This window comes from Monodon monoceros, unplaced genomic scaffold, assembly GCF_005190385.1.
Source record: "Monodon monoceros isolate NGI ecotype Baffin Bay Population unplaced genomic scaffold, NGI_Narwhal_1 Super_Scaffold_18, whole genome shotgun sequence".
NCBI classification, from domain to species: domain Eukaryota; kingdom Metazoa; phylum Chordata; class Mammalia; order Artiodactyla; family Monodontidae; genus Monodon; species Monodon monoceros.
In genome coordinates this window covers 104,898,927-104,925,315 of record NW_021703774.1, presented here as the reverse complement: position 1 = coordinate 104,925,315, position 26,389 = coordinate 104,898,927, and the positions used below count along the sequence as shown (strand labels likewise).

The 26,389-nt window shown below is 36.5% G+C and overlaps 1 protein-coding gene across 1 annotated transcript in view; it reads left to right on the top strand.

Moving 5' to 3' along the window:
• Positions 1–26,389, top strand: part of HS2ST1 (heparan sulfate 2-O-sulfotransferase 1) — a 191,496-nt gene that overhangs the window by 140,456 nt on the left and 24,651 nt on the right. Inside the window, exons 2-3 of the mRNA XM_029228464.1 lie at positions 11,401–11,639; positions 20,878–20,963. Of these exons, the coding sequence (XP_029084297.1) occupies positions 11,401–11,639; positions 20,878–20,963 (325 nt within the window). The remainder of the gene's footprint in view (positions 1–11,400; positions 11,640–20,877; positions 20,964–26,389) is intronic.

Here is a 26,389-nt window from a genome sequence, read left to right as displayed (position 1 = left end):
AATATAGATTTCCTAGGAACTGTGCCTTCCAGTGGTTTAAAACAGTAATTACTATGTTTTGGTTAGGAATATACATTTTGGTATCAGATTGACGATTTGGATTCTGACTTTGTTCCTAAAAACTCTGTAACTAATCTGAGTCTACATTTCCATATTATTACCTTAAGGTAATAGGTATAGGTATAGGTAATAGGTATAGGGTTACTCTGGGAATTAAATGAAATAATATATGTTTAAACAGCATTGCTTCTGGCCCATAATAAAGGCTCAATAAGTGGAACAGTTATTACTATGGTAATTATATGCTTATCAGTATAGCTACAATTGTCATAGATTTTTTTAGCTGTTTCACACTACTGTTGTTAAATAATTTTATAATCAAATTATACTAGTGTATTTGTTATTTATCAGCTTAGTCACTCTGCAGGCTTTCATGGCTTCCCCAATGACCCATCTCCATATTTTGAAACCCAGCCCCATCTTTTCAAGGCTCAGTTTATCCAGTGTATCTTTCTCCATAAGTTTTTTACCCCAATTCTTGGTTTCAAAAGTGTTTTGTTCTCTGTTATGGCATTTATTACAATGGCATTTGTTTGATTTTGTATAAGATGGAAATTTAAAATATGAATAGATTACTTGAGAAGTATGTATTGATAAAAAAGGTGTGAGGGATGTTTTGAGATGTCTTATCTTGGTAAAGCCTGAGACAAGGGAAACGTATATTGGTTGGAATCCCCATTTTCTATCAGAGTATTCATTTTAAGTGATTGAGACATGTAAAGAATGAAGTCTTAAAGTCAGCTCACGTATGATTTTTAACTATAATGTTCTGTATTTTAAAAACAGGTACTTGCAAAAAAAAAAAAAGGTACTTCTATAATATCATCATGCCGTATTTAACTGTGCAGCTCTACTCCTTCCTCATATAGAAGTGGACTAAATCTCAGATGACAAGTATAATGTGGAGCACAGGCTCTGGAGTCAGATTGACCTTGGACAGTATCCTCACCTTAGTATTCAGCTGGTGATCATTTAACTTCTTTGAGACTCAGTTTCCTCATTTAGATGAGAATAATAATAGTGCCTCTTAGGGTTGTTTTAAAAATCAAGACTTGAGGGCTTCCCTGGTGGCGCAGCGGTTGAGAGTCCGCCTGCCGATGCAGGAAACACGGGTTCATGCCCCGGTCCGGGAAGATCCCACATGCCGCAGAGCGGCTGGGCCCGTGAGCCATGGCCGCTGAGCCTGCGCGTCCAGAGCCTGTGCTCCACAACGGGAGAGGCCACAGCGGTGAGGGGCCCGCGTACCACAAAAAAAAAAAAAAAAAAATCAAGACTTGAGATAATGCATATAAAACGCTGAACACAGAGCATGCATATAATAGATGATACATCTAAAATACACAGAACTCAGTGTTAGCTATTAGCAATATTATTATTTCATATAGCTGATGAATACATTTCTCAGATTGGTAATAAAGGAAGGCTGTTATAAGAATTTCACATTTTAAAATTTGTGTAATAACTGTACAAAACTGTAATCAAGTTTGAAAAGTATATTAAGTAAAATATAATGCATATTCCTTTAATTTAGTAACCTTAGAAATGAAAAGAATTATAGTGGTGGTTATTGGATCAATGGGATATTTAACAGCTACTTTAATATTCTTACCTAATAGATCCTCTTAAGAGCATTAACCAATATATTTTTAGTAATAATTCATTAGTGAGATGAAATTTGGAAAGAAAATTTTATTTCTATTTTGTAATACATTTTCATTAATGTTAATAATCAGTGTATAATTAATGCCCAAACATAATGTATATGTAAAACATGTATCTACAAGGGTCTAGAAAAGTCTTTGCACATGGGGTCACAGGTCTTTTACCTCCTTATATAAGGTTATTCCTAAGTATTTTATTCTTTTCAATGTACTTGTAAGTGGGATTGTTTCTTTAAATTTTTCTTTCTGATAGTTCGTTGTTGTATAGAAATGCAACAGATTTCTGTATATTAATTTTGTATTCTACAACTTTACTGAATTCATTAATGAGCTCAAGTAGTTTTTTGGTAGCATCTTTAGGATTTTCTATGTATAGTATCATGTCATCTGCAATGAGTGACAGTGTTATTTTTTCCTTTCCAATTTAGATTCATTTTATTTCTTTTTCTTGTCTGGTTGCTGTGGCTAGGACTTTCAACACAATGTTGAATAAGAGTGCAGAGACTGGGCATCCTTGCCTTGTTCCTGTTAGAGGAAATGCTTTCAGCTTTTCACTGTTGCATATGATGTTAGTTTTGGGCTTATCATATATGGCCTTTATTATGTTGAGGTATGTTCCATCTATATCTACTTTCTGGAGAGTTTTTTTAATCATAAATGGATGTTGAATTTTGTCAAAAGCTTTTTCTGCATCTACTGAGATCATCAGATGGTTTTTGTTCTTCAATTTGTTAATGTTGTGTATCACATTAATTGATTTGTGGCTATTGAACCATCCTTGCATCCCTGATATAAATTCCATTTGATCATGATGTATGATCCTTTTAATGTATTTTTGTATTCAGCTTGCCAATATTTTGTTGAGGATTTTTGCATCTATGTTCATCAGTGATATTGGCCTATAATTTTCTTTTTTTGTGGTATATTTGTCTGGTTTTGGTATCAGGGTGATGTTGGCCTCATAGAATGAGTTTGGAAGCATTCCTTCCTCTGCAGTTTCTTGGGATAGTTTAAGAAGGATAAATGAGGTGGGCCTAGTGGCTAGAGTGGGCTCGCTGGTGGGTGGGGCTGAGTCTCAGGGGATTCTGGGGCTATTGTCTGCCTACTGGTGGGCAGAGCTGGGTTCCTGTGTCTCTGGCTGCAGGGCTCTGGGAGTTCTGGGTCTAGTGCCTGCACACTGGTGTGTGCAGCTGGGTCCTGGGACCTCTGGTGGGTAGGGCCGTGTCCAGGGGCTGCTGTGGGCTCAGGGGTGTTAAGATACCCTGTCTGCTGGTGGGTGGGGCTGTGTCCCCACCTAGTTAGTTGCTTGGCCTGAGGAGTCCCAGTACTGGTGGGTGGGGGTGGGGGGAGCTGGGTCCTGACATTAATAAGCTAGAGGGAGGATTCCAGAATGGCTCTTATTAACACCAGTGTCCACATGGTAGAACAAGCTCCCAAAAAATGGCTGCCACCAGTGTCTTTGCCCCAGGGTGATCTCCAGTTGCCTCCTGTCTCTCTGGGAGACTCTCCAAGATCAGCAGGTGGGTCTGACCCAGGTTCCTTTCAATTTACTGCTTCTGCCCTGGGTCCCAGAGCAGGTGAGATTTTGTATGTGTCCTTTCAGAGTGGAGTCTCTATTTCCCACAGTCCTCTGGGTCTCCGGAAAGTAAGCACCACTGGTCTTAAAAACCAGATACTCTGGGGGCTCATCTTCCTGGTACAGGAACCCTGGGCTGCAAAGCCCATTGTGGGGCTCAGACCCCTCATTCCTTGGGGATAACCTCTGCAGTTGTAATAATTCTCCCATTTGTGGGTCACCCAACCCAAGGGTATGGGCCTTGACTATACCACAACTCCACCTCTCCTGTCCATCTCATTTTGGTTCCTTCTTTATACCTTTAGTTGTAGAAGATCTTTTCTGGTAGGTTCCGGTCTTTTTCATCAATAGTTGTTCTGTAAATAGTTGTAATTTGGATGGGCTCATGAGGGGAGGTAAGCTCAGGGTCTTTGTACTCTGCCATCTTGGGAATTCCTCTTGCTTTATTTTCATTTTCATTCACTTCAATGTATTTTTTAATTTCCCTTGACACTTCTTTTGTTTTCTGTTTTCTGTTTTTCTCTTTTCTTTTTTCTGCATTCCTGTGAATTACTTTTATATTTATTAAAAATTACCTTTTGATTTATCCATAGTGTTTTTGAGTTTAATGTCTTTGTATAGCTTTTTTCATGGTTGCTTTATGTATTACATCATATAAATATCACTTGTCACAGTTTACTCGTGTCATCAGTTTACCAATTCAAGTAAAGTACAGAAACTTTACTTTCATTTACATCCCATTACTATCTGCCACTTACGGTATAATTGTATTAAATATTTACTCTGCATACATTTAACATCATATCACATCATGTTATAATTTTTGCTTTGTCTGTCAAACATATTTTTGAAAACTTGAAGGGAAGGAAAGTTTATTGTATTTACCCATGTGTTTATTCTTTTTTTTTTTTCTGGTGTTTTAAGATTTCTTCTTTTGTCTTTTTTTTTTTTTTTTTTTTCTGTCTAGAGAACTTCCTTTAATCAATCTTAGGGTAGATCTAGTGGCAGTAAATTACTATAGCTTTCTTTTGTATAAGAATATCTTATTTTCCCCTTCATTCTTGAAGGTGATTTTCTTTGGGTATAGGATTCTTTTATTTCACCACTTGAAAAACGTTGTGCCACTTCGTTCTGGCTCCATGACTTCTGATGAGAAATCTGCTGTTATTCCAGCTTTTTCTATAGTAGGCTTCATTTTCTCTGGCTGATTTCAAGATTTTTTCTTTATTTTTAGTTTTCAGAAGCTTAATTATGATGTATCTTGCCATGGATGTCTTTGGTTTATGTCATTTGGAGTTTGTTCAGAATCTTAAATCTTTATGTCTCTTGTCAAATGTCAAGTTTGCAGCCACGATTTCTTTGAGAACTCTTTCAGCCCTGCTTTCTTTCCCCTTTCCTTCCAAGACTCTGTGACACCAATGTTAGATCCTTTGTTATATCCCACAGTTCCCCAAGGCTCTGTTGCTTTTTTTCCTCCCGGTATATTCTCTCTTTGTTATTCTGATTGGGTAATTTCTTTTATTCCATGTTCCAGTTCACTAAATTTCTCTCCTTCCTTTCCATTCTACTATTGATCCTATTCACTGAGCTTTTCATCTTGATTATTTTGTTTTTGAGTTCTAAAATTTCTATTTAGCTCTTCTTTATGTATTCTATTTCATTAATGAGCTTATTTGCTGAGGCTTTCTATTTTTTCATTTGGTTCAGGCTTATTTGTAATTGTTCATGAAAGCATTTTTATCATGACTGCTTTAAATCTTTGATAATTCTAACATCTCTGTATCCTTGATATTGTCATTTCTTGATTATCTCTATTCATTGAGTTTGAGATCCTCTTGGATCTTGATATGTTGAGTACAGTTTGATTGAAACCTGGATGTTTTTATATTATGTTGTGAGACTCTGGATCTTTTTTTTCTTTTAAATTGAATGAAAGATTCTTTAAATTCTGTAGTGCTTTATGGTTTTCAAAAGTTTCACACACATGATTTCATATAATCCCATAAGAACTCTTTTTTCCCCCTTACCCCTATATTGCCCGTCCCCCTTTCCCTCTCTCCACTGGTAACCACTAGTTTGTTCTCTATATCTGTGGAGACCCTGAATTTTATTTAAACCTTCTGTTCTAGTTGACTTTTTCCAGTACTGTTCTGGCAAGGGAAGGGGTGCTGCTTTGTTACTGCCAAGTGGTGATAGAAGTCCAGGTTCCCTTGTTGGCCTCCATCAACACCTGGTGAGCTCATTGTTACCGCTAGGCAGGCATGAGAGTGGCCTCCTTATGCTGGGGGATGGTGAAAGTCCTGATTCTCCACTAGGTCTCCTCTGACACCACCAAGTGGGGAGGGGTGGGGGCCTCTCATCACTGCCATGTGGAGGCAGGCTTTCTGATTCCTTGCTTGGTCTTCCCTGACACTGCAGACGTGCCTTGTTACCCGCTGCCTGGGGTGAAAGTCCTGGCTCCCTACTTGGTCTTCCCTGGCACCACTCCATCAGGGATATTGGGCATCTGATCACACCCTTGTGAGGGTGGAAGTCTAGGCTACCCACTGGGCCAGTGCAAATGGAAGTGGGACCACAGTCTTTTTCTGTGGAGTTTGACTAAAGTAGAGTGATTATTATCTAAAGTTTTCTGTCTTACTGTCTCTTGCTGTCTTCTGTCTTATGCTGTCTCTTGGTGCTTTGGCAAGAGAGAGCAGGCTTTTGTTGGGTTTCTTTTTGTCTATGCCTGCTCCTCGGTTGCTCGCTTCTACTGCTCCAAGTCTGGGATATATGAGGCTAAAGAAAACTTAGGGAACTCACCACTGTGTCATTCTTTGGGCCCCAAGGGCCCTAAGTAGTCTGTTTTCTTCTCTCCAGCTTTTAAGTCTTATGTTTGTCTTATATATAATGTCCAGGGTTTTTAGTTGTACTTCATGGGAGGAATAGCAAAACATAGGTTTACACTATCTTCCTTGAAGTGGAAGGTGCTCTCGACTCCTTTTTATAGGATGATCCACTTAAACATACTTATAAGTTTTAATGATAACACATGCACCCTTGCTGACTGCCTGGAAACCACACAAGAAAGCATTTGCCAGTGTTGGGAGTCCAGCCTTTAGTCATCCATATAGAAATTTATTTTGTTAGTCCCCATGGTGATTGACTTCAAGGAGACTGACTCAGGCTAAAAATATTCATAAGAAAGTGATGGGGCTTCCCTGGTGGCGCAGTGGTTGAGAGTCCACCTGCCGATGCAGGGGACACGGGTTCGTGCCCAGGTCCGGGAGGATCCCACATGCCGCGGAGCGGCTCGGCCCGTGAGCCATGGCCACTGAGGAGCCTGTGCTCCGCAACAGGAGAGGCCACACAGTGAGAGGCCCGTGTACCGCAAAAAAAAAAAAAAGTGATGTATATAATCAGACAACCAATTTATTTAATTCATAATGATTACAAAGTGCTACTTCCATGAGGATCAGATAGTGTCTGGCTAGACAGTACATTCACAGTAAGTGGTCCTGCAAAAGGAATCAGTTAACCTTATAATAGCTTTCTTTTGGTGCAACTTTGTTGCTTCCTACTTCTCATTGTAAACACAGTTTATGGGGAATAAATTATACTTTAGAACAGTATTTGGGGATTTACACAACTCAGGATTTATCCCTAGAAAGTGCTAAGGATCCACTTTAATTCAGATATTTGATGGCTCCAAGCTCTTAGAGCCCAAATTATCTAGCTCTGCAATAGGCACACTTGCCAGGGAGTCCTATCAGGTCAAGTTTTGTGCCAAGGCACCCTCCCCATAGACATTTTTTCAGTAGATGCTGCCAATTTCCTCGGTGATTTCTCTTTGCCTGCAATTCTTACTTGTGAGTAACCTCTTTTTTCAATATACATACTAATGCCTCTAGGCAGTTTACTATCAGGCCTTACTGTCCAAGAGCCATTTCTTTTTTAGAAGTAATTAAACTGGGGTCATGGAGCCCCCTGCCGGTATTTGGGCTCTAAGAGGAAGCCCTGAAATGCACAAGTCAGCTGTACTGGAGACAGGGTCCATAGTTTTCATAATATTCTCAAAGGGGTCTGTGACCCAAATAATCATTATGAGCCACTAATGAATATTTTTGCTCTGTTCTATTGTACGTATGTAGTGTAAATCTGTTACAAACCACCTTTATTATCTACTGAAATCTTAATATTGTTGTTGTCAACTTCTATGTTTTCTTTATATAATTATAGATAATAAAAATTTGGTCTTTTTTTCTTAATGTTCTTTGCCTTTTATTTATTATTTATTTACCTATTATCTAACTATATATTTTTTACTTTAACATGCAGAAGTTTCAGTATTTGAAAGCAAGGCAATTTACCGGTCTTTCCGTTTGCGTTTTTTTTTTTTTAAATCCCTATAATCCTAAAATGTTACCCACTATACAGATATACTACACATTTTGAACATTTGTAAAATGTTTATTTTCTGCTGAGACCATTGCACAATTGAGCTTTGGTGGGGGCAGAAGATTATATTCATGGGTCCTTTAATTTGTACAGAATACAAAACATTTCTCTAAATTATTTAATACGTTGAACATTATTTAAATGTTCAAAGAGAAAAGGTGTTTCCCCAAATAATGACCTTAATGTTAAAAAAAAAACTAGTCAAAGAATGTGTTGCAATTTAAAAAAAAAATCTTTTCTCCAGTTATTTTTCTTTTTTCTGTAGTCTAATATTTACATCTTGTGACTTTAATCCTTTGTAAGACTTAGGTTGGTGTATTTAATGCAGTGCTTTATACTTAGCTTGATCATTATGTTCTTTCAATAAATAAGCCTTTAATGCCCTGTCAATGCAGAAATAGGTAATTATTGCTATTATGAATGGCCTTTTAAAAGACTTGTGTTTGTTGGTAATCTGCCATGTGGTAAGGTCACTGAACTGAGATGTATGCCACCTTCAATAGGAGCCTAGAAGAACTAGAATTGCCATGAAGTTCAGTGTCCATCATCAGTGTTTGGAATATTAGTGCCAGTTGTGCTTGGCCTGCCTGTAATATCGTGACTCAGATTGCACTCCATGTTATTTGCAGGCTGTACATTTTGTGGTAGTTCTGAAATAACTTGCATAGCAGATTCTCTATAATTCACTACTCAAACATGAAAAAAGCATTACTTCAAAATGCATCTTTAGTATTTTAAATATGTTGCCTACATTATCTAAGTGTACTCCAAATGTGCTGTAACTAATAAAGCTTCCCCACTGATTTAAGAGAGTCTCAGAAATTATACTAACTAGGTGCAGAGCTTCTTTGATTAAAAAAAAAAAAAAAAAGGAACTATTGAGTACTTACTAAGTAAAGAAAATGGCCATATTGCAAACATCCTTACTGGTTTTAAGTATTGTCACAGGAGAAAAGAGATAGTAGTTCACCATCACCAGTAGTTACTGTTATTTTTCAACTAAGTGAGATTTGATTTTATAGACTAATATTACTAGCAAAAAGTATCTTAATATTCCACACTATTTTTATCTTTTTATGTAGTTTTAGGCATAACACTACATTAGTAATTATCTTGTTTGCTTAAGCAAAGTAAAAACATTTGAAAAATAGAAAATGCATGTAAATGTATTATTTGAATGAGGAAAGTAGTTACCTGAATTTGCATCTTTTCATAATTTAAGAGATGTTTTAAAATTGTGTGAAATATACAGTTCATATGCTTTAATACACATAGTGAACCAAAAACAATGATTAATTTTAAAAACATGCTAGTTTCATGCTCCAGCTAGAGTTTTAGCACCTTAAAAAATAAAAAAATCCATAGACTAAATAATAACTTCTTTTAAAAAAATAACAAAATCTGTTTCTTTTCCAAATGCTTGATTTCAGAAAAACTAGTGAAAGTAAATTCAGCATTGTTGGTTGTTGGTGTAGCCATTAAAAGTAAAGGTAATTTCATGTATATCTGGCCTGCTGTAGGAAACCTCTCACACTTCTGTCAGCCCTTAAATGACAACAGTACTGTTTTATTTCCCTTAGTAGAAAAAGGAGCGTGTGTGGACATAATAATACCATAATAGTTTTGGACTGTGGTGATAGTTTGAGGTTGTTTGGAAGATAAAATTCCTTTAAAATTATTGAATATAATATGCTTAGGCTCTCCATAAATACATGTTGAATTTAATGAGACAGCTTCCACATCCTATGGAGATGCTTGAGCATCATACATTACCTTGATTATAGATTCATTTGCAAAGTACTGTCAATTTGAAAAATATTATGCTTTCTAAACATGTGGTATATGTTTCTTAAAAGTCTGTCCAGATTTCTTTTTCTTTCTATTTATTCGTAGTGTTTTTCTATGCATTGTCTTTTTTTTCTTGGCCCTTAAATGTTGGTATTTCCTAAGATTCTGTTCTAAGATTACTGTCTCTTTCCATGCTATGTATTCTACATTATCTAGGTAGTTTCATCCATTCCTATGGTTTTTCCAGATGTTTTTCTTCTGCATGAACCTTTATTCTCAGCACTTGACCTATGAGCCCAATTATCTTTATCTCCTGTGTGTCCCGGACAGTATGTTCAACATTAAGCTCATCTCTTTTTCTCCACATTCCCAACTAACTCTCCCCCATGAAAATGGATACACTTGTATGCATATATGTGCTTCTCTTCCTGCTTTGGAAAGCACACTGCTAGTAAGCAGCAGGCCTGAAACTTTAATTCAAGTCTTCTGAATGTGAATCCTCAGCTCAGAGCATACGTATTAACATAGTGGCCATATCTTCTGAACCAAAATTTAATATGCGTAGTCAGACAATATTTGAAGCCTGAACTTGTTCTTGTAATTATACCACATTGCTTTTTCATGTCACTTTACTAAATTGTCGCCAGTATGGTAGGTAGATGCTAACACAAATATAATGTAAAATTGCAATTATGTATGAGATGTGCAGTATGAGGTATGTACACATACTTTGTGTGTGTGTGCGTGTGTGTGTGTGTGTGTGTGTGTGTGTGTGATTTGACCTAGTTAGGGAGATTAGATGATGCTTCCCTTGCAAGTGATGATTAAATTCAATGTGAAGTTTGAGGAGTTCACTAGGTATGGTCGAGGTTGAGGGCGAATGGATGAGAGTTCAAGGCAGGTAAGATAGCTTGCACAGAGATCTGGTGGTAGGAGGGTGCATGCTGTGTGTGAACAGTTGTCTTTGTGCAAAGTAACTTGCAATCTTGTTATATTTTCCCCCTCATTTCTTCCCCTTTTCTTTCTTTATTTGAAGCTGAAGATTTCAAAAGCAAAATGTTACTGCTTTTCAAACTGCTTGGTGGACAGTGATTTGAATTAGAGGAACCATGGAATTTAAGGAATAAACATAACCAGGACTTATGTGTAATGTAACACCAAAAAGAAAAAGGTTTTATTATGGTGTCGTTTCATTTATAATCACTGCCCTGCTACATTTTGATAAAGCAGGCGATAACTACATCCTAAGTAATAAATTTCAAAATCATTGCCTAAATTATAAGTAATTTATTTTCTAAGTGTATTTTTTACTGTGAAGTTTAGTATTCTATTCAGTCTGTCTTTATGTGTTTGAAACTTAGTTCAGGCTGTAGAAATTCTATTGGAATGAAAAGTGTCTTTTGAACTACACTGAAGAACTCTCTGGTCTGTGGAGCTCTAAACTTGATGACTTTATTCTTTCATTCTTCCTATGGATATGTATTATCCTTCAGAGGTAATTCTGAACTTTTGGCCCTCAAAACATTTTTTCAGCTGCTCTTAACCCAGTTCTTGAATAGGAAAACTATGTCCCAGGACTAGGAAATTATTTTCAGTGTTTACAACTTCCTTATAGTGTCTTTTTTTGTTTGTTTGTTTTTGCGGTACGCAGGCCTCTCACCGCTGTGGCCCCTCCCATTGCGGAGCACAGGCTTCAGACGCACAGGCTCAGCGGCCACGGGCCAAGGGGCCAGCCGCTCCGCGGCACGTGGGATCCTCCCGGACCGGGGCACGAACCCGCGTCCCCTGCATCGGCAGGCGGGCTCTCAACCACTGCGCCACCAGGGAAGCCCCCTTATAGTGTCTTTCAATACTAAGTTCATAATCTGTTTTTCTTTGCAGAAAGGGCTATTGCAAGACATGAAGTTCGAGAGATTGAGCAGCGACATACGATGGATGGCCCTCGGCAAGATGCAGCTTTAGATGAGGAAGAAGACATGGTGATCATTTATAACAGAGTCCCCAAAACTGCAAGCACCTCTTTTACCAATATTGCCTATGACCTATGTGCAAAGAATAAATACCATGTTCTTCACATCAACACTACCAAAAATAATCCAGTAATGTCACTGCAAGATCAGGTAAATACCACGTAGGGGATGCATAATGTTTTCTGACACTTCCTAACTCAAATTTTGTATCTCAAGGAGATAAAGCATTTTAAGGGATATATATGCTGAGCCCCGTGGATTGTAAGTTTCTTGGGGGAAAGGACCAACCGAACTTGCCTATAATTTTACATTCTTCACATTCTTGAATTTTTGAAGAGAATATTGATGCTCTTCAGTATGGTATCCTTTTAAAAATGTGAAATATTTTTAGCAGATGCCCTGCAATAAAAATCATTATATTGTCTCCACTTATGATTGAGAAATCTTTATTTGATGAATACCTATATTCTGTATGGTTCAGTTTTGTGACTAGACTCCTGCATTTCATCTTATCTTTACTATAATTTTTGTAAGTATTAGCTGTAAACTCCTGACAAACAGGGATTGCGGCTTATAATTTTAACATAATCTTGCCTTTCAGGTTGTTAAGAATCTTTAGATAAACAGGTAGATAGATAATTTTATGAAATGGTTTTAAGAAAAGTGGAGCAAGTTATCATGAAATGAAATTGACTCCCCTCTTTAGCAATAGTTTCAGATATTTTCTTCACACCTGGAGTTCTGACTATAATTATAAAGTTCTCTCTACAAATACTGAAGGGAATGGGAATTGGGCCCCATGAGACGAAAAGATAATATTTGAAAATACTATGTAGGATCAAATACCTTATTGAGGTAACTTATTAGAAAGGTATTTGTGATAGTCATATAGTTAGAATGTATTTATCTGTTTGACTGAAGATAGCTGAACCTGTTTTACTGTCACAGAATTGATTGTTATCCCACAATTTAGCATACCTATAATCCTCACACTGAAGCAAGAGAATAACATTGATACACAAGGTTAGGATCACTTTCTTGCTAGAGGGCTATTTGTAAAGGCTAATTGTATATGGCATATCATCTGCCCATGTAATTCTTGGCTCTCTGAATTATCCCTAATTACTCTTTTTTTATAAAACCAAAAATCTACATTCATCAGCCAAATCAAATAACTCTTCTGTAAATGAGAAGAAACATGAGCTTATTTAGCTAAGTGGGTCATAAAAACTATTCATTATGTAATATTGTATATCTCAAGGGCAAGTATCTTAAATCATCAGGTTTTATACAGTGTGTAGTAGATTTTAAGTGTATTTGCATGATTGCTTTTCAGAATATATCTTGGTTTAAAAGGAACATTTCTTAGCACTCACATAATAATTTTAGATTTCTTCAGTAGTATTGTTTAGAAAAATAAAGTCAGCTTGTTTGTTCAGATTTTTAGAATTTGTGTCCAGATTTTCTGTCCAGCATTACAAAGTTGTCTGGCAGCTATGAGATTTCTGAAAATGACGTTGACCTTTTTTTTTTTTTCCTCATGAAATATAAATCTACAGAAGCTCACCACATAAGACATTTATAGGCATCACGTAGTGGTACATTTCCCCGGTTGCATTTGGATGAGATAAAACTTCTGTGTTTCTTTCAATAGCTTGTCGTGTGTGTTTGTGTGTGTGTGTGTGTGTGTGTGTGTGTGTGTAAATATATGCAGCAAAAGAGAAGCGTAAACACTGTCTTAAAGGCAACTGGATTACATAATGAACAACACTTAAAACATGTTTGGGCGGAGTAGAAGAATAGTCTTAATCACTAGCTGGCATACTTCAAAATGTCAGCTGGTAGTTCAACACCTGGTCTTAATTAGGAATAGCTTATATACCAAATGTTCTCTAATATACCATATCTAAATTACTTACTGGTGTCTTGTTCTGTGTAGAAGCAGTTCTTCAAACAAGTCATAGGTATCGCTTCCCTTCCCTTTGCATGACATATTAGATAGTGTTTTAATTTCACTTTCACTCTAGTAAGCTTCATTTAGATGTGAAGTTTTGAATTACTAGATGCCTTGAAAATAATTTAAAAAATATCCCCTGAACCCCATCTTGTATAACACACTTGATTTTAATACCATATTTTTATTGTCCTTGTGAACTGTTCTCAACTGCCCTATTATTTATGTAGGAATTAATAAATGACCTATTTTGCTCTTCTTTCTTCTCTGAGAAATAGTTTCTAATCAGTGTCTAACTCAAGTGAGACTTAAAAGATGAGATTTTTATTAAATCTGCTGTTGTCCCAATCTTCCATTTAAAGCCCAGTTTACTCATAAAAATATTTTGGGATGTAATAGGTGGTTACACCCTTTATTCCCTCACCTTCCAGCCTCAGCAGTCCAGTCTGCTTAATATCTATCTGCCTTTAGCCCCAGCTCTTTCCTGGATGTATTTTGTACTGGGGACTGTGCTAAACTGTTTACATGCTTAATTATTTCTCGCAAAAATTTTAGAGGCAAAGCTCAAATGTTTCTAGTGTGGTATAAAAGTATTCAATGTGTAACAGTTATGGGTATTCTTAGAAACAGTTCTCAACTCTGCTTGCAAGTTTTCATTTATTTATTGCGTATGTAATGTATACAGAGATTATTCTACATTCTTTGAGGAATTACCAAAGAAATAAAAAGCAAGGCTGTGTCTTTCAAGGAGCTTATTTATAATTTACTACGGAATGTAAAACATAATCGCAGGAACTATGAGGACTATTCAAAGACAACATCAGTTTATGGTGTTCTCACCAAAATGTTTAACCTGGACCTCATCTTGAGAAAACAGGCAAATCCATATTGTAGAACATTCTCTAGAACAACTGTCCTGAACTCATCTAAAGTGTCAGTGTTATGACAACCAAAAAAAAGGGGGGGGGGAGATGGACTAGAGGAGACTAAAGAGACATGAAAACCAAATGTATTTTGTGACCCATGATTGGATCCTTGATCAAAAACGTCTGCTACTTCGATTCAGAAACAAATAAGTGTGCGTGTGCACAGAGAAAAAGGGGGAAAGAAGAAGATAAACAGAAGTGACAAAACGTTAACAGTTACCCTTGGTGAAGAGTGTACAGATGTTGACCACTATTCTTTCAACTTTTCCGTAGTTTAGGAATTTTTCAAAATTAAGAAGTTTGAGGAACAGTTAGAACAAGGAGATTAGAAGATAAACATTTGAGAATATAAGGCATGAGAAGACTAAGTGATAAGAATGAGGTGGACTCAGTCATGAAAGTTATATTTTTGAGATTTGGGCTTTACTCCGTTAATAGACAGGAATTGGCAGGAGACAGGTAATCAGCTCTTCTAGTTGGAAAATGAAGTTTACTCTGCTATCACAAAATATCTCTGTAATACAGAACATCTTGTCTTTAAAGTAACTATGCCAAATAGGTGAAGTGGCAGCATCTTTTATGATCTTTCTTAATTCTTTTCTGCTCTCACATATTTAGGTCTGATCATATTTAAGATCTTTCTAAGAAACTGGAAGTATCCAGAATTTGCATTCTCTGTAGAACAGTGTAGTAATTTTTTTTTTCTTTTTAACTTACTGTTAAACCAACTTCTGGTCATTTGCAGTAGCGCATATGGTTTGATATTAGTTGCAGATACTGATTTTTCAGAACAACTCTTTAGATGAATGCCTCTCAACCTATAATGTGTATACTGAACACCAGTTAAAATACAGATTCCTATTCAGAAGGACTAAGATAAAGCCTGATATTCTGAATCTCTAAAAGGCTTCCTGTTAATGCCGAAACTGATGCTTCTGGTCCTTGAACCAAAGTTTGAGTAGCAAAGATCTAGAATAGGATTCTCAGTGAAGTGATGGGAAGATGCATATTATAATCTTCACAGGATGGTGAGTTACTTATCTTTAGATTCGTATTCCTACCTCCACAAGAAAATCCAAATTCCTTATCTAGGCCAACAGGTCCTTCTTAATCAAGCCCTTGTCCATGGTTCCTCGCTTCAACCTCTCATTTACTAGCCACACTGGCCTTTTGGTTCTCTGAATGCACCAAGCCTTTCCTGCTTCAAGGCCACTATACTTATTTCCTCTTAGAACGCACTTCTGGCTTCTCACAATTGGCTTCGTGTTATCCATTTAAGGTTTCAGCTTAATGACCTCTTCATAGCAAAACCTTACTTGGCCATCCTATATATTAAATACCTCTTCCAACGTACTGTGTACCATCATTCTTTCAATATCTTTCCTATTACTTATTGATTTATTTGTTTACTGTCTTTTTCTCTATTATAATTTAAGCTCCTTAAGGGCAGGAACCTTGCCTTGTTCACCTTGTATCCCTGTGCTTAGAACCGTGCCTGAGACATAGTAGATACATAAATTTTTTGTTGAATGAATGAATGAACAAATGAACCCATTTAGATTCTGAAGGCAGTTCTTAGCTGAGCATGATGCCGTGATGATAACTGCTGGCAGAGGTAGCCTCTCTGATTGATAGCAGTATGAGCATGACCTCTCCTTACCTCAGGTGATTTGGGACACATACGCCCCCTCCCACAAAAAAAAAAAAAGTGATTGAACAACACAGTTCTGAATTTCAGTGAAGATAGTATATTATGTTCTATTGCTGCTGAACCTTTCTTATATTTTATCCAACCATTCCTCAGTTTTTCTCTTTGTGTAGAAAACTTTCTGTCTAATGTAGTCTCATAAAACTACCCACAGCTGTACAATGAATGTTTACTTTAAGTATATGCATGAGTAGGAGTTTGGTATGTATAATTACCCAAGTTAATAGCAGTGTTCACTCAATAGGTAGTAATTACAAAGTTGGAATTTGGCCAGGGTGTTCGGGATGACATTCCTACTCTTAGATAGTGAAAACAAGTTCTTTTGTGATCACAGATAATCATAATGTTGAGATTAATCTCATTAAGAATATAAGTCTAGATAGTGTTAGTGCAATGGTGCTTTCTCAGCTTTTCTTACAGCACTGGTTCAGGTCTGGTTCGACTAGCAAATAAATCACAACACCACTCCCTACGTTGTTGCTTGTGTTTTCCCTAAAGGCATCTTGTGATTACTTGCTAGCCTGACTCTGCTTGAGTTATAAAATCTGACAAAAATCACAGTTTAGAATCTGCTCCAGGCTAGCCATAAAAACATCTCTCTTCCTGTACTATATCTAACTACTACTTCTGAAACATCTTCTTGATAGCCTTTTGCAATCAGAGTATGGAAATTCTCTTTGGATAAGGTCACTATGGTGACTTTATTTCTTTTCCCCAAGAGTTTTCGGTGTCTTCAGACTCAACCTCATTTGATACTACTAGCTTTGTTCCTTTTTGCCTCTCACTTTATCGTTCATTAGTGCCAAGTATCATAGTCAGTAAGAATCTATAAAATGAACTGAGTAAAAGCTTGCTCACCTGACCTGCATTTTCCCCTACTCCTCTCTATTCCAGAGCTTTATCTCAAGGTCTTGGGCAGAATGCGCCACTGTAGAGGAAAACCAGAAGAAACACTGAGAGACAAGTGGTACAGAAGAGGCGAGAAGGCAGAAAATGACAGGGCAGGAACTGCAGCTAGACTGGTGAAAGGGAACAAGTGAAGATGAAGAGAGAGGAGGGTAGGGAAAACTCTGGAGAACTAAGAGGATAGATATTAAACATGGCTAAAAGGAGAAGTGGCTAAATTAATACTTTGAAAGGAAAATGTTAAAAAAATACTGTTCTTCAAAGAGGATTAATTAGATCGTTATGTCCTTGCAGATCACTTTTGAAGAGGAGATTAGGATGGTGTAGAATTTCAGTTGTATGTAAGTGACACTTCTAAATGCTCAGACCATTGTCCAGATTCGTGTGAACCACCACTTTAACCTTATTGACAACATTTGTTTGCTTAGCACTTTTTTCTTTCCTGTGAAGTAAATCTCAGCTCAGCATCTTTTGATTTATTGCAAATTGTAAATCAGCCACAGCTTTATTAATGAGACTTCAGCAGATTGCCTGAGTTAAATGTTGATGAGATGAAAGAAAAAACATACATATACATATACATTAAGTACGTAGCCTTCAGTATTCTCTTAGCTGGAGATTAGAGAAAGATTCTGTGGGTTTTGGAGACTTAGCAATAATATAGTGTAGAGAATTTAAACGCAATAATAACCCACCTGAATTTATGTCAGAATTAATCTAGTAAAATAAAATTCAAAGTCCTACAGAGGCATTTAGTCTGGGTCTCTTAGTTTTGACCAGCAGTGTTCAACCCCTGAGGTTACCCAAGATAATAAAAAGGCAAGAGTAAGTCAGCGGCCATTGTTGAAAAAGGGTTATTCAGTATGAGCAATATGAGAGTAGTGAGCAGGGCGGATTGGAAGTTGAGATTATAATGAATGTAATGAGGAAAATAAACAATTGAGAGAGATATATCAACAGAGCTTTGAGATCTTAGAGGTTGAGGAGTTTTGAATGACTGGATCTCAGGGGTTTCCTGAGCAGTGGATAAAGCCTGAAATTCTCAGTGTCCAAGTTTGTTGATCAGAATTATAGTACAAACGATATCTGTCTGCTCTTCTTTCAAATCCTTCTGGCTCCCCCCTCCCTTGTTTAAATTGGACAATAATAGATTAAAGAAATTAGCCAGTGGTATAGAAGGATGATTGGACCAAAATCTGAGGTATACGGTTCTTGGGCTTCAGTTTCTTTATCTGTAAAATAACGAGTACAGGATATCCTTGGCCCTTTCACCTCTAAAATGCTGATTCTATAAACAAGAGAGTTGGAGTTTGGTGACAGCAGTAGAAGATTCATGCCTTGTTCTGTTCTGTTCCCTGAGTCCACCTGGAGGCATAACCCTTTTACTTATTTTGTTACTTTTTATACTGTGTTTCTTGGCATGCTTTGGTTCTGACGTGCTTCCGGCATCACTGTGTGTGGGTAGATGGAGAAGACTGAGTACCAGGGTCATTCTGCTCCCATCCCCCATTCTTTTTTATATATTGTGGTAGCTTATAAGATATTCTTTAAAAAATTGTTCTATTTCAGTATACTTTTTTCCATATCACAAAAGCAGTGACTATGAGAATATATCCTTTGCTAAAGAGCTTCTGTAGACCTCAGGCCTCCTTTGCAGGTGCTGCGGAAACAAGCTTCACGTTGATAAAACCAAGAGCTAGGTCCTGGGCCCACACACGCTAAAGTCGTGTTCCTTGGTGTGGCCCATTGACCTGGCCATCACGTGGAAACTTGTTAGAAGTCCAGAAACTTGGGCCCCACTCCAGACCTTCTGAATCAGAATCTGTGTTTTAACAAGAGTCCCAGATGATTCATTTGCACGTTGAGTTTGGGAAGCCCGGCAGCAGTCCAGATCTCATCCAGCTTCCTGGGCTCTTCACCTCACATCGAAGGACACATGGCAGATGAAGTGTGTCTTTAGGAGGATTTAGTTTGATCTTGACTGTTCTTTGGAAGGGTGGAGGAAAAAAGGATACTTGAAGTTTACACCTAAGTCTTTCATCACAGTGTACTATGATCCTCTAACATTTGGCTTATATAGCACAGTTTTGTCAGACTTCAATCTGGCATCTCCTTTCATTTCCCTCTTACACCATCACATCCATATTAAATCAGCTTCTGGAAAATAGAGCTGAGTTGTAGATATGTCTTAAGCACCCTTGAACCATCACCTACCATTCCTATTCTCTTTGCCTTCTATTTCTCCCTCATTTGGTGCTGAAATACTGAAACTGATTTTCATAGCATCAAAAGCTTGTTTAATTTACCATTAAGTGAAAATTATAAGGATTATTCATATTCAACATGTAAATTTTTTTAAGGATTCAGTTTATGGGTTATGTAATTTTTTATTTTCTGTTTCTTTTTCACTTGTCACTTGATATTTTTATTCTATTTGATGCCTTACTTGAAGAAGAAATAGGAAAGAACCTGGTAATCTCAAATCACACATTTGTTTGGCTCTTCTGTTTCGGTGGGGAAAAACTGCAAATATCTGTCTGCAAAACTATAATTGTGTATTCTCTAATGCAAAATAATTTTGTTACCTACATCCAATCTTCAGATGTTAAGGATGTGTGTGTGTAAGATAATAACATAAGGTTCATTTCATTTCCCTTCTAAAAACTCCATTATTTCTCTTAGTATATGAGTTATTGATGCTTCCCCTAAAAAATAAATTCTACTTTCAGAATCTTCCATTTTTCCTTAGTTCACATCCTTCGACCTAAGGTTGCTTCTGCACTGTTTCCCTACTCTGTCCTTACCAATGGGCCTTATCCAGGAGGTAGCCATCATTCCTGGCTATTAACTTATTGACTGAGCTGGTAAGAAGTGTGCCAGAATATCTCCATGTGACTAACTCTATTCTAAAATGTAAATGAAAGATTGATAAATTGTCAAAAGTATGTGATTGACAGTCCTGTGTGTTAGAGGCTGAGGTCACAGCTTGAAGATGCTTTCAGTGCAGCAGGGGGCACTGGGCCCCCAACCCCTCACCCATCCCCACCCTGTCTCTCGTCTCCAGAAGAGATTTTCAACCACCTACTGTTGATCATGCAAAGATTTTCTTATTAGAAATTTATACCATTTCTCTTTGAGAGATTATGTATCACTGCCTTGCAGCTGGTTTATAAAGTTCTATATTAACCAGTTTTTAACATTTTAATAATATATTTACAGTTAAATAATTTTTATATTAACTAATCTTTTGTACACTTTTAATTCCAATAGATTAAAATAGTAATATTTAGATATCTTAAAAATTTTATGTGTATCACACCTCTAATGTTATTAAGTTTTTTTGTCAACAAGTTAATGATATCTGCTCAAGCTTATGATATCTGCTCTTAGCTCTTTAAAGTCTTCTGTTTCTCATCCTTCCTTTAATCATTTGGATTAAGGATTCGTTGATATTTGTTGAGTCATTAATAAATGAGAATTTTTATGAATAACAAGTCTCTGAGAAGAAAACAGATTTGCATAGACGATCCCCATACTGAAGTGCTGCCTGCTTCAGCTTGGGTGTTGGTACCCACCCTCCCCTCCCCTCCCCTCCCTTCCCCTCCCCATATAAATGTACTCACTCTACTGTGTCGTAAATGGTTGCCTTGTGCAGTTTTGTTTTCAGGATCCTCTTTCACTCTTTTCTGAGGGTGGTGACAGTAGCTTCTCTATGATGAATTAGCAGTTACAGGTCACACTATGCTTTCCTTAGTTGAAGCCTGTATTTCAAGCTCTGTAATCGTCAAAGTGGTGTGATTGCTTTTGAATGTCTAAATGAAAAGTATTTTGCTATCACCAAACTTCATTTTCTTTAAATTGTACTTAAATAATGAGTATGTTCTCCTTTTTTAGGTGCGCTTTGTAAAGAATATAACTTCCTGGAAAGAGATGAAACCAGGGTTTTATCATGGGCACATTTCTTATTTGGATTTTGCAAAGTAAGTTATATCTAAAATGATACACGAAAGAATGCTTTGTACTTTAGCAACCAAAAAAGGATTCAATTTATTAAATTATTATGATTTTGATGTTAAAAAAACGTACTGGCTTGTGTTTGCCACTTTTAGATATGTAATTTAAATATACCTTCTAGTGTTTTACTGCCCTCTAGTGTTCATAAATCGATAATTGTCATATTAATTTTAGAAATTCAAGGTAGATTAAATTTAGGTAATGCCCTTTAAAGTTATTTATTATTATTATGTTTCTGCTTCCTGTACAGTCAAATGACACTATTTTAGGAGAGCCCCAAGTTTTAAGCTAGAGGCCAATCAGAGTATGACTTACCACGTCACTGACTGAGAACAGAGAAAGCAAAGGAGCCACTACTCAGTTATTGGTGCCCTAAAGTGTCTGCTTCTCAGCCAAGACACATTTTCCCTTGGGCTACCTTGTTTTAGCTTTAAAAATGAGATATATTCTAAGGAGACTTTTTTCTTTTCCTGAGTGAATGGCGTTTTTATGGGGTTTTTTAAACATCTTTATTGGAGTATAATTGCTTTACAATGGTGTGTTAGTTTCTGCTTTATAACAAAGTGAATCAGCTATACATATACATATATCCCCATACCTCCTCCCTCTTGCATCTCCCTCCCACCCTCCCTATCCCTCTAGGTGGTCACAAAGCACCAAGCTGATCTCCCTGTGCTATGCAGCTGCTTCCCACTAGCTATCTATTTTACATTTGGTAGTGTGTATATGTCCATGCCACTCTCTCACTTCATCCCATCTTACCCTTCCCCCTCCCCGGGTCCTCAAGTCCATTCTCTACGTCTGCATCTTTATTCCGGTCCTGCCCCTAGGTTCTTCAGAACCTTTTTTTTTTTTTTTTTTAGATTCCATATATATGTGTTAGCATACAGTATTTATTTTTCTCTTTCTGACTTACTGTATGACAGTCAGACTAACTCTGTATGACAGTCTCTAGGTCCATCCACCTCACTACAAATAACTCAATTTCGTCTCTTTCTATGGCCGAGTTATATTCCATTATATATATGTGCCACATCTTCTTTATCCATTCATCTGTCAGTGGACACTTAGGTTGCTTCCATGTCCTGGCTATTGTAAATAGAGCTGCAATGAACATTGTGGTACATGAATGTTTGAATTATGGTTTTCTCAGGGTATATGCCCAGTAGTGGGATTGCTGGTTTGTATGGTAGTCCTACTTTTAGTTTTGTAAGTAACCTCCATACTGTTCTCCATAGTGGCTGTATCAATTTACATTCCCACCAACAGCGCAAGAGGGTTCCCTCTTCTCCACACCCTCTCCAGCATTTATTGTTTGTAGATCTTTTGATGATGGCCATTCTGACTGGTGTGAGGTGATACCTTATTGTAGTTTTGATCTGTATTTCTCTGATTAGTGATGTTGAGCATCCTTTCATGTGTTTGTTGGCAATCTGTATATCTTCTTTGGAGAAATGTCTATTTAGGTCTTCTTCCCATTTTTGGATTGGGTTGTTTGCTTTTTTGATATTGAGCTGCATGAGCTGTTTATAAATTTTGGAGATTCATCCTTTGTCAGTTGCTTCATTTGCAAATATTTTCTCCCATTCTGAGGGTTGTCCTTTCATCTTGTTTATGGTTTCCTTTGCTTTGCAAAAGCTTTTAAGTTTCATTAGGTCCCATTTGTTTATTTTTGTTGTTATTTCCATTACTCTAGGAGGTGGGTGAAAAAGGATTTTGCTGTGATTTATGTAATAAAGTGTTCTATGTTTTCCTCTAAGAGTTTTGTAGTGCCTGGCCTTACATTTAGGGCTTTATCGATTTTGAGTTTATTTTTGTATATGGTGTTAGGGAGTGTTCTAATTTCATTCTTTTACATGTAGCTGTCCAGTTTTCCCAGCACCACTTATTGAAGAGGCTGTCTTTTCTCCATTGTATACTCTTGCCTCCTTTATCAAAGATAAGGTGACCATATATGCATGGGTTTATCTCTGGGCTTTCTATCCTGTTCCATTGATCTATATTTCTGTTTGGGTACCAGTACCATACTATCTTGATTACTGTAGCTTTGTGGTATAGTCTGAAGTCAGGGAATCTGCTTCCTCCAGCTACATTTTTCTTTCTCAAGATTGCTTTGGCTATTTGGGGTCTTTTGTGTTTCCACACAAATTGTGAAATTTTTTGTTCTAGTTCTGTGAAAAATGTCAGTGGTAGTTTGATAGGGATTGCATTGAATCTGTAGATTGTTTTGGGTAGTATAGTCATTTTCACAATGTTGATTCTTCCAGTCCAAGTACATGGTATATCTCTCATCTGTTTGTGTCGTGTTTAATTTCTTTCATCAGTGTCTTATAGTTTTCTGCATACAGGTAGTTTGTCTCCTAAGGTAGGTTTATTCCTAGGTATTTTATTCTTTTTGTTGCAATGGCAAATGGGAGTGTTTCCTTAATTTCTGTTTCAGATTTTTCATCTTTAGTGTCTAGGAATGCAAGAGATTTCTGTGCATTAATTTTGTATCCTGCTGCTTTACCAAATTCATTGATTAGCTCTAGTAGTTTTCTGGTAGCATTTTTAGGATTCTCTATGTATTGTGTCATGTCATTTGCAAACAGTGACAGTTTTACTTCTTCTTTTCCGACTTGGATTCCTTTTATTTCGTTTTCCTCTCTGATTGTTGTGGCTAAAACTTCCAAAACTATGTTAAATAATAGTGGTGAGAGTGGACACCGTTGTCTTGTTCCTGATCTTAGAGGAAATCATTTCAGTTTTCACCGTTGAGAATGATGCTGGCTGTGGGTTTGTCATATATGGCCTTTATTATGTTGAGGTAAATTCCCTCTATGCCTACTTTCTGCAGGGTTTTTATCATAAATGGTGTTGAATTTTGTCAAAAGCTTTTTCTGCATCTATTGAGATGATCATATGGTTTTTATTCTTCATTTTGTTAATATGGTGTATCACATTGATTGATTTGCGTATATTGAAGAATCCTTGCATTCTTGGGATAAAGCCCACTTGATCATGGTGTAGGATCCTTTTAATGTGCTGTTGGATTCTGTTTGCTAGTATTTTGTTGAGGATTTTTGCACCTATGTTCATCAGTGATGTTGGCCTGTAGTTTTCTTTGTGACATCTTTGTCTGGTTTTGGTATCAGGGTGATGATGGCCTCGTAGAATGAGTTTGGGAGTGTTCCTCCTTCTGCTATATTTTGGAAGAGTTTGAGAAGGATAGGTGTTAGGCCTTCTCTAAATGTTTGATAGAATTCGCCTGTGAAGCCATCTGGTCCTGGGCTTTTGTTTGTTGGAAGATTTTTAATCATAGTCTCAATTTCAGTGCTTGTGATTGGTCTGTTTAAATGTTCTATTTCTTCCTGGTTCAGTCTCGGAAGGTTGTGCTTTTCTAAGAATTTGTCCGTTTCTTCCAGGTTGTCCATTTTATTGGCGTGTAGTTGCTTGTAGTAATCTATCGTGATCCTTTGTATTTCTACAGTGTCAGTTGTACTTCTCCCTTTTCATTTCTAATTCTATTGATTTGAGTCTTCTCCCTTTTTTTCTTGATGAGTCTGGCTAATGGTTTATCAATTTTGTTTATCTTCTCAAAGAACCAGTTTTTAGTTTTACTTCTTTCTCTAATTGCTTTAGGTGTAAGTTTAGGTTGTTTGAGATGTTTCATGTTTCTTGAGGTAGGGTTGTATTGCTATAAACTTCCCTCTTAGAACTGCTTTTGCTCCATCCGGTAGGTTTTGGGTCGTTGTGTTTTCATTGTCATTTGTTTCTAGGTATTTTTTGATTTCCTTAAAGACACTTTCTTTTTTAAGTGATTTTCCTTTATAGTGATTTGCCTGAATCTGGACATAACTAACTCTCATTTTCCATGTTTTTGGGGAGGCGTGGGATCAAGGTATTCCTATCATAATTCTCTGAAGAAAAGTTCATAAAACAACAGGCTTACGTATAGTATCCAAGCACTATGGGGCTCCCCCTAGAGTCTGTGCTGCTTTAAGTACTAATCAGAAAACTGGTCAAAAGGAATATTCTGTAAACGTATGTGGCTTGATGAATCCATTTAAACGTTTTATGTAACACATTGAGTATCATTATAGGAAAACTTCAAATGCAGATCTTTTCCCTAATAAAACTCTGCACTAACTTCAAAAACATTAAAAATAGATTTTTAAATTATTTAAGCTTAGACATGTTTGCTCAGTCATTGCATTAGCAGTCATGACTTCAAAGTAATACACCCTCATGTATTTGTCAACTTGAATGAGCATTCTGTGTAAAATCCAAAAATTTAATTGATATCCCACTGTCATTTTAACTTCTCAAATTTGAAAAGGAGTTGAATGAAATATTACTGATTCACATTGATAATAAATCTGAACTTTTTTGAAAAGCCCGTAATTAAAAGGAGTCTCCCAAATATTACATACATAGAACAATATATTCTTATTGCTAGTTTCTTCCACAGCACTCAACATCTTACAGTAAAGTGGTTGCTTTAAAGTTAGATGTACATTTTTCTATAAATAATTCATACAGCAATATTGAAAACATTTTATAGGCAGCTTTAAGATAAACTAATTATTTTTTCTTTACAGAGGCATTGGACCAATTTCATAAACTTCATTCATGTGCATATTTTCCCTCAGGGCTGCATTATCCTTCAATTGAATGTTTGTTACCTTTTCACCTAAATGATTTATTTTTTTTTCCACACACAGCTTGGTTTCTCATACTTGAGGTTTCCAATATTAAAATAATATATTGAGTGCTTTTGCTTTGGGCAAAAGTCTTATACTTAGAATGAAGTTCTGGTGTATGCTAGGGTTTTTGCAGTTAAAAAAATATAAAGGTTCTTGGAAAGTTTAATCTCATTTTTTAAATATTAACATGAACATTTAAGGGTTTGAATATTTTCCTAATGTGTTTCATTTTATTGGAAGCAATATGTATTGTGAAAAACTTTAATAGACCTTTACAAGATGTTAAACAAATACCTTAAAAAAATCAACAGGCAGAAATGTATTTTGATGTATATAGTCACAAACTATTTTAGATGTAACTACTATCTTTTAAAATAATTTTTAGTTTGTCATACTCACCACGAATGAGTAAGGAAGAGGAAAGGAACATCACTTTACCAATTTTTTAAATATTTTATTGTTTAAAACATATTCTTGACTGGTGTAGTACGTTGTGGAGTCCATTAAAATACTTGCCTTCAGGAGAAAACCGTCAAATTTGATGAAAGAGATATTTAGTCACATAGCTTTTCAGTTGCCTTAGCAGAAACACTAAAGAGAGTACAAACCCAGGATACCCCAGGAAACCCAGGCAGTAAGATAAAGTATTAAATAAAGTATTAAAAGTGGTTTCTAATTTAGACTGATCACTAAGAAGCACACATTTT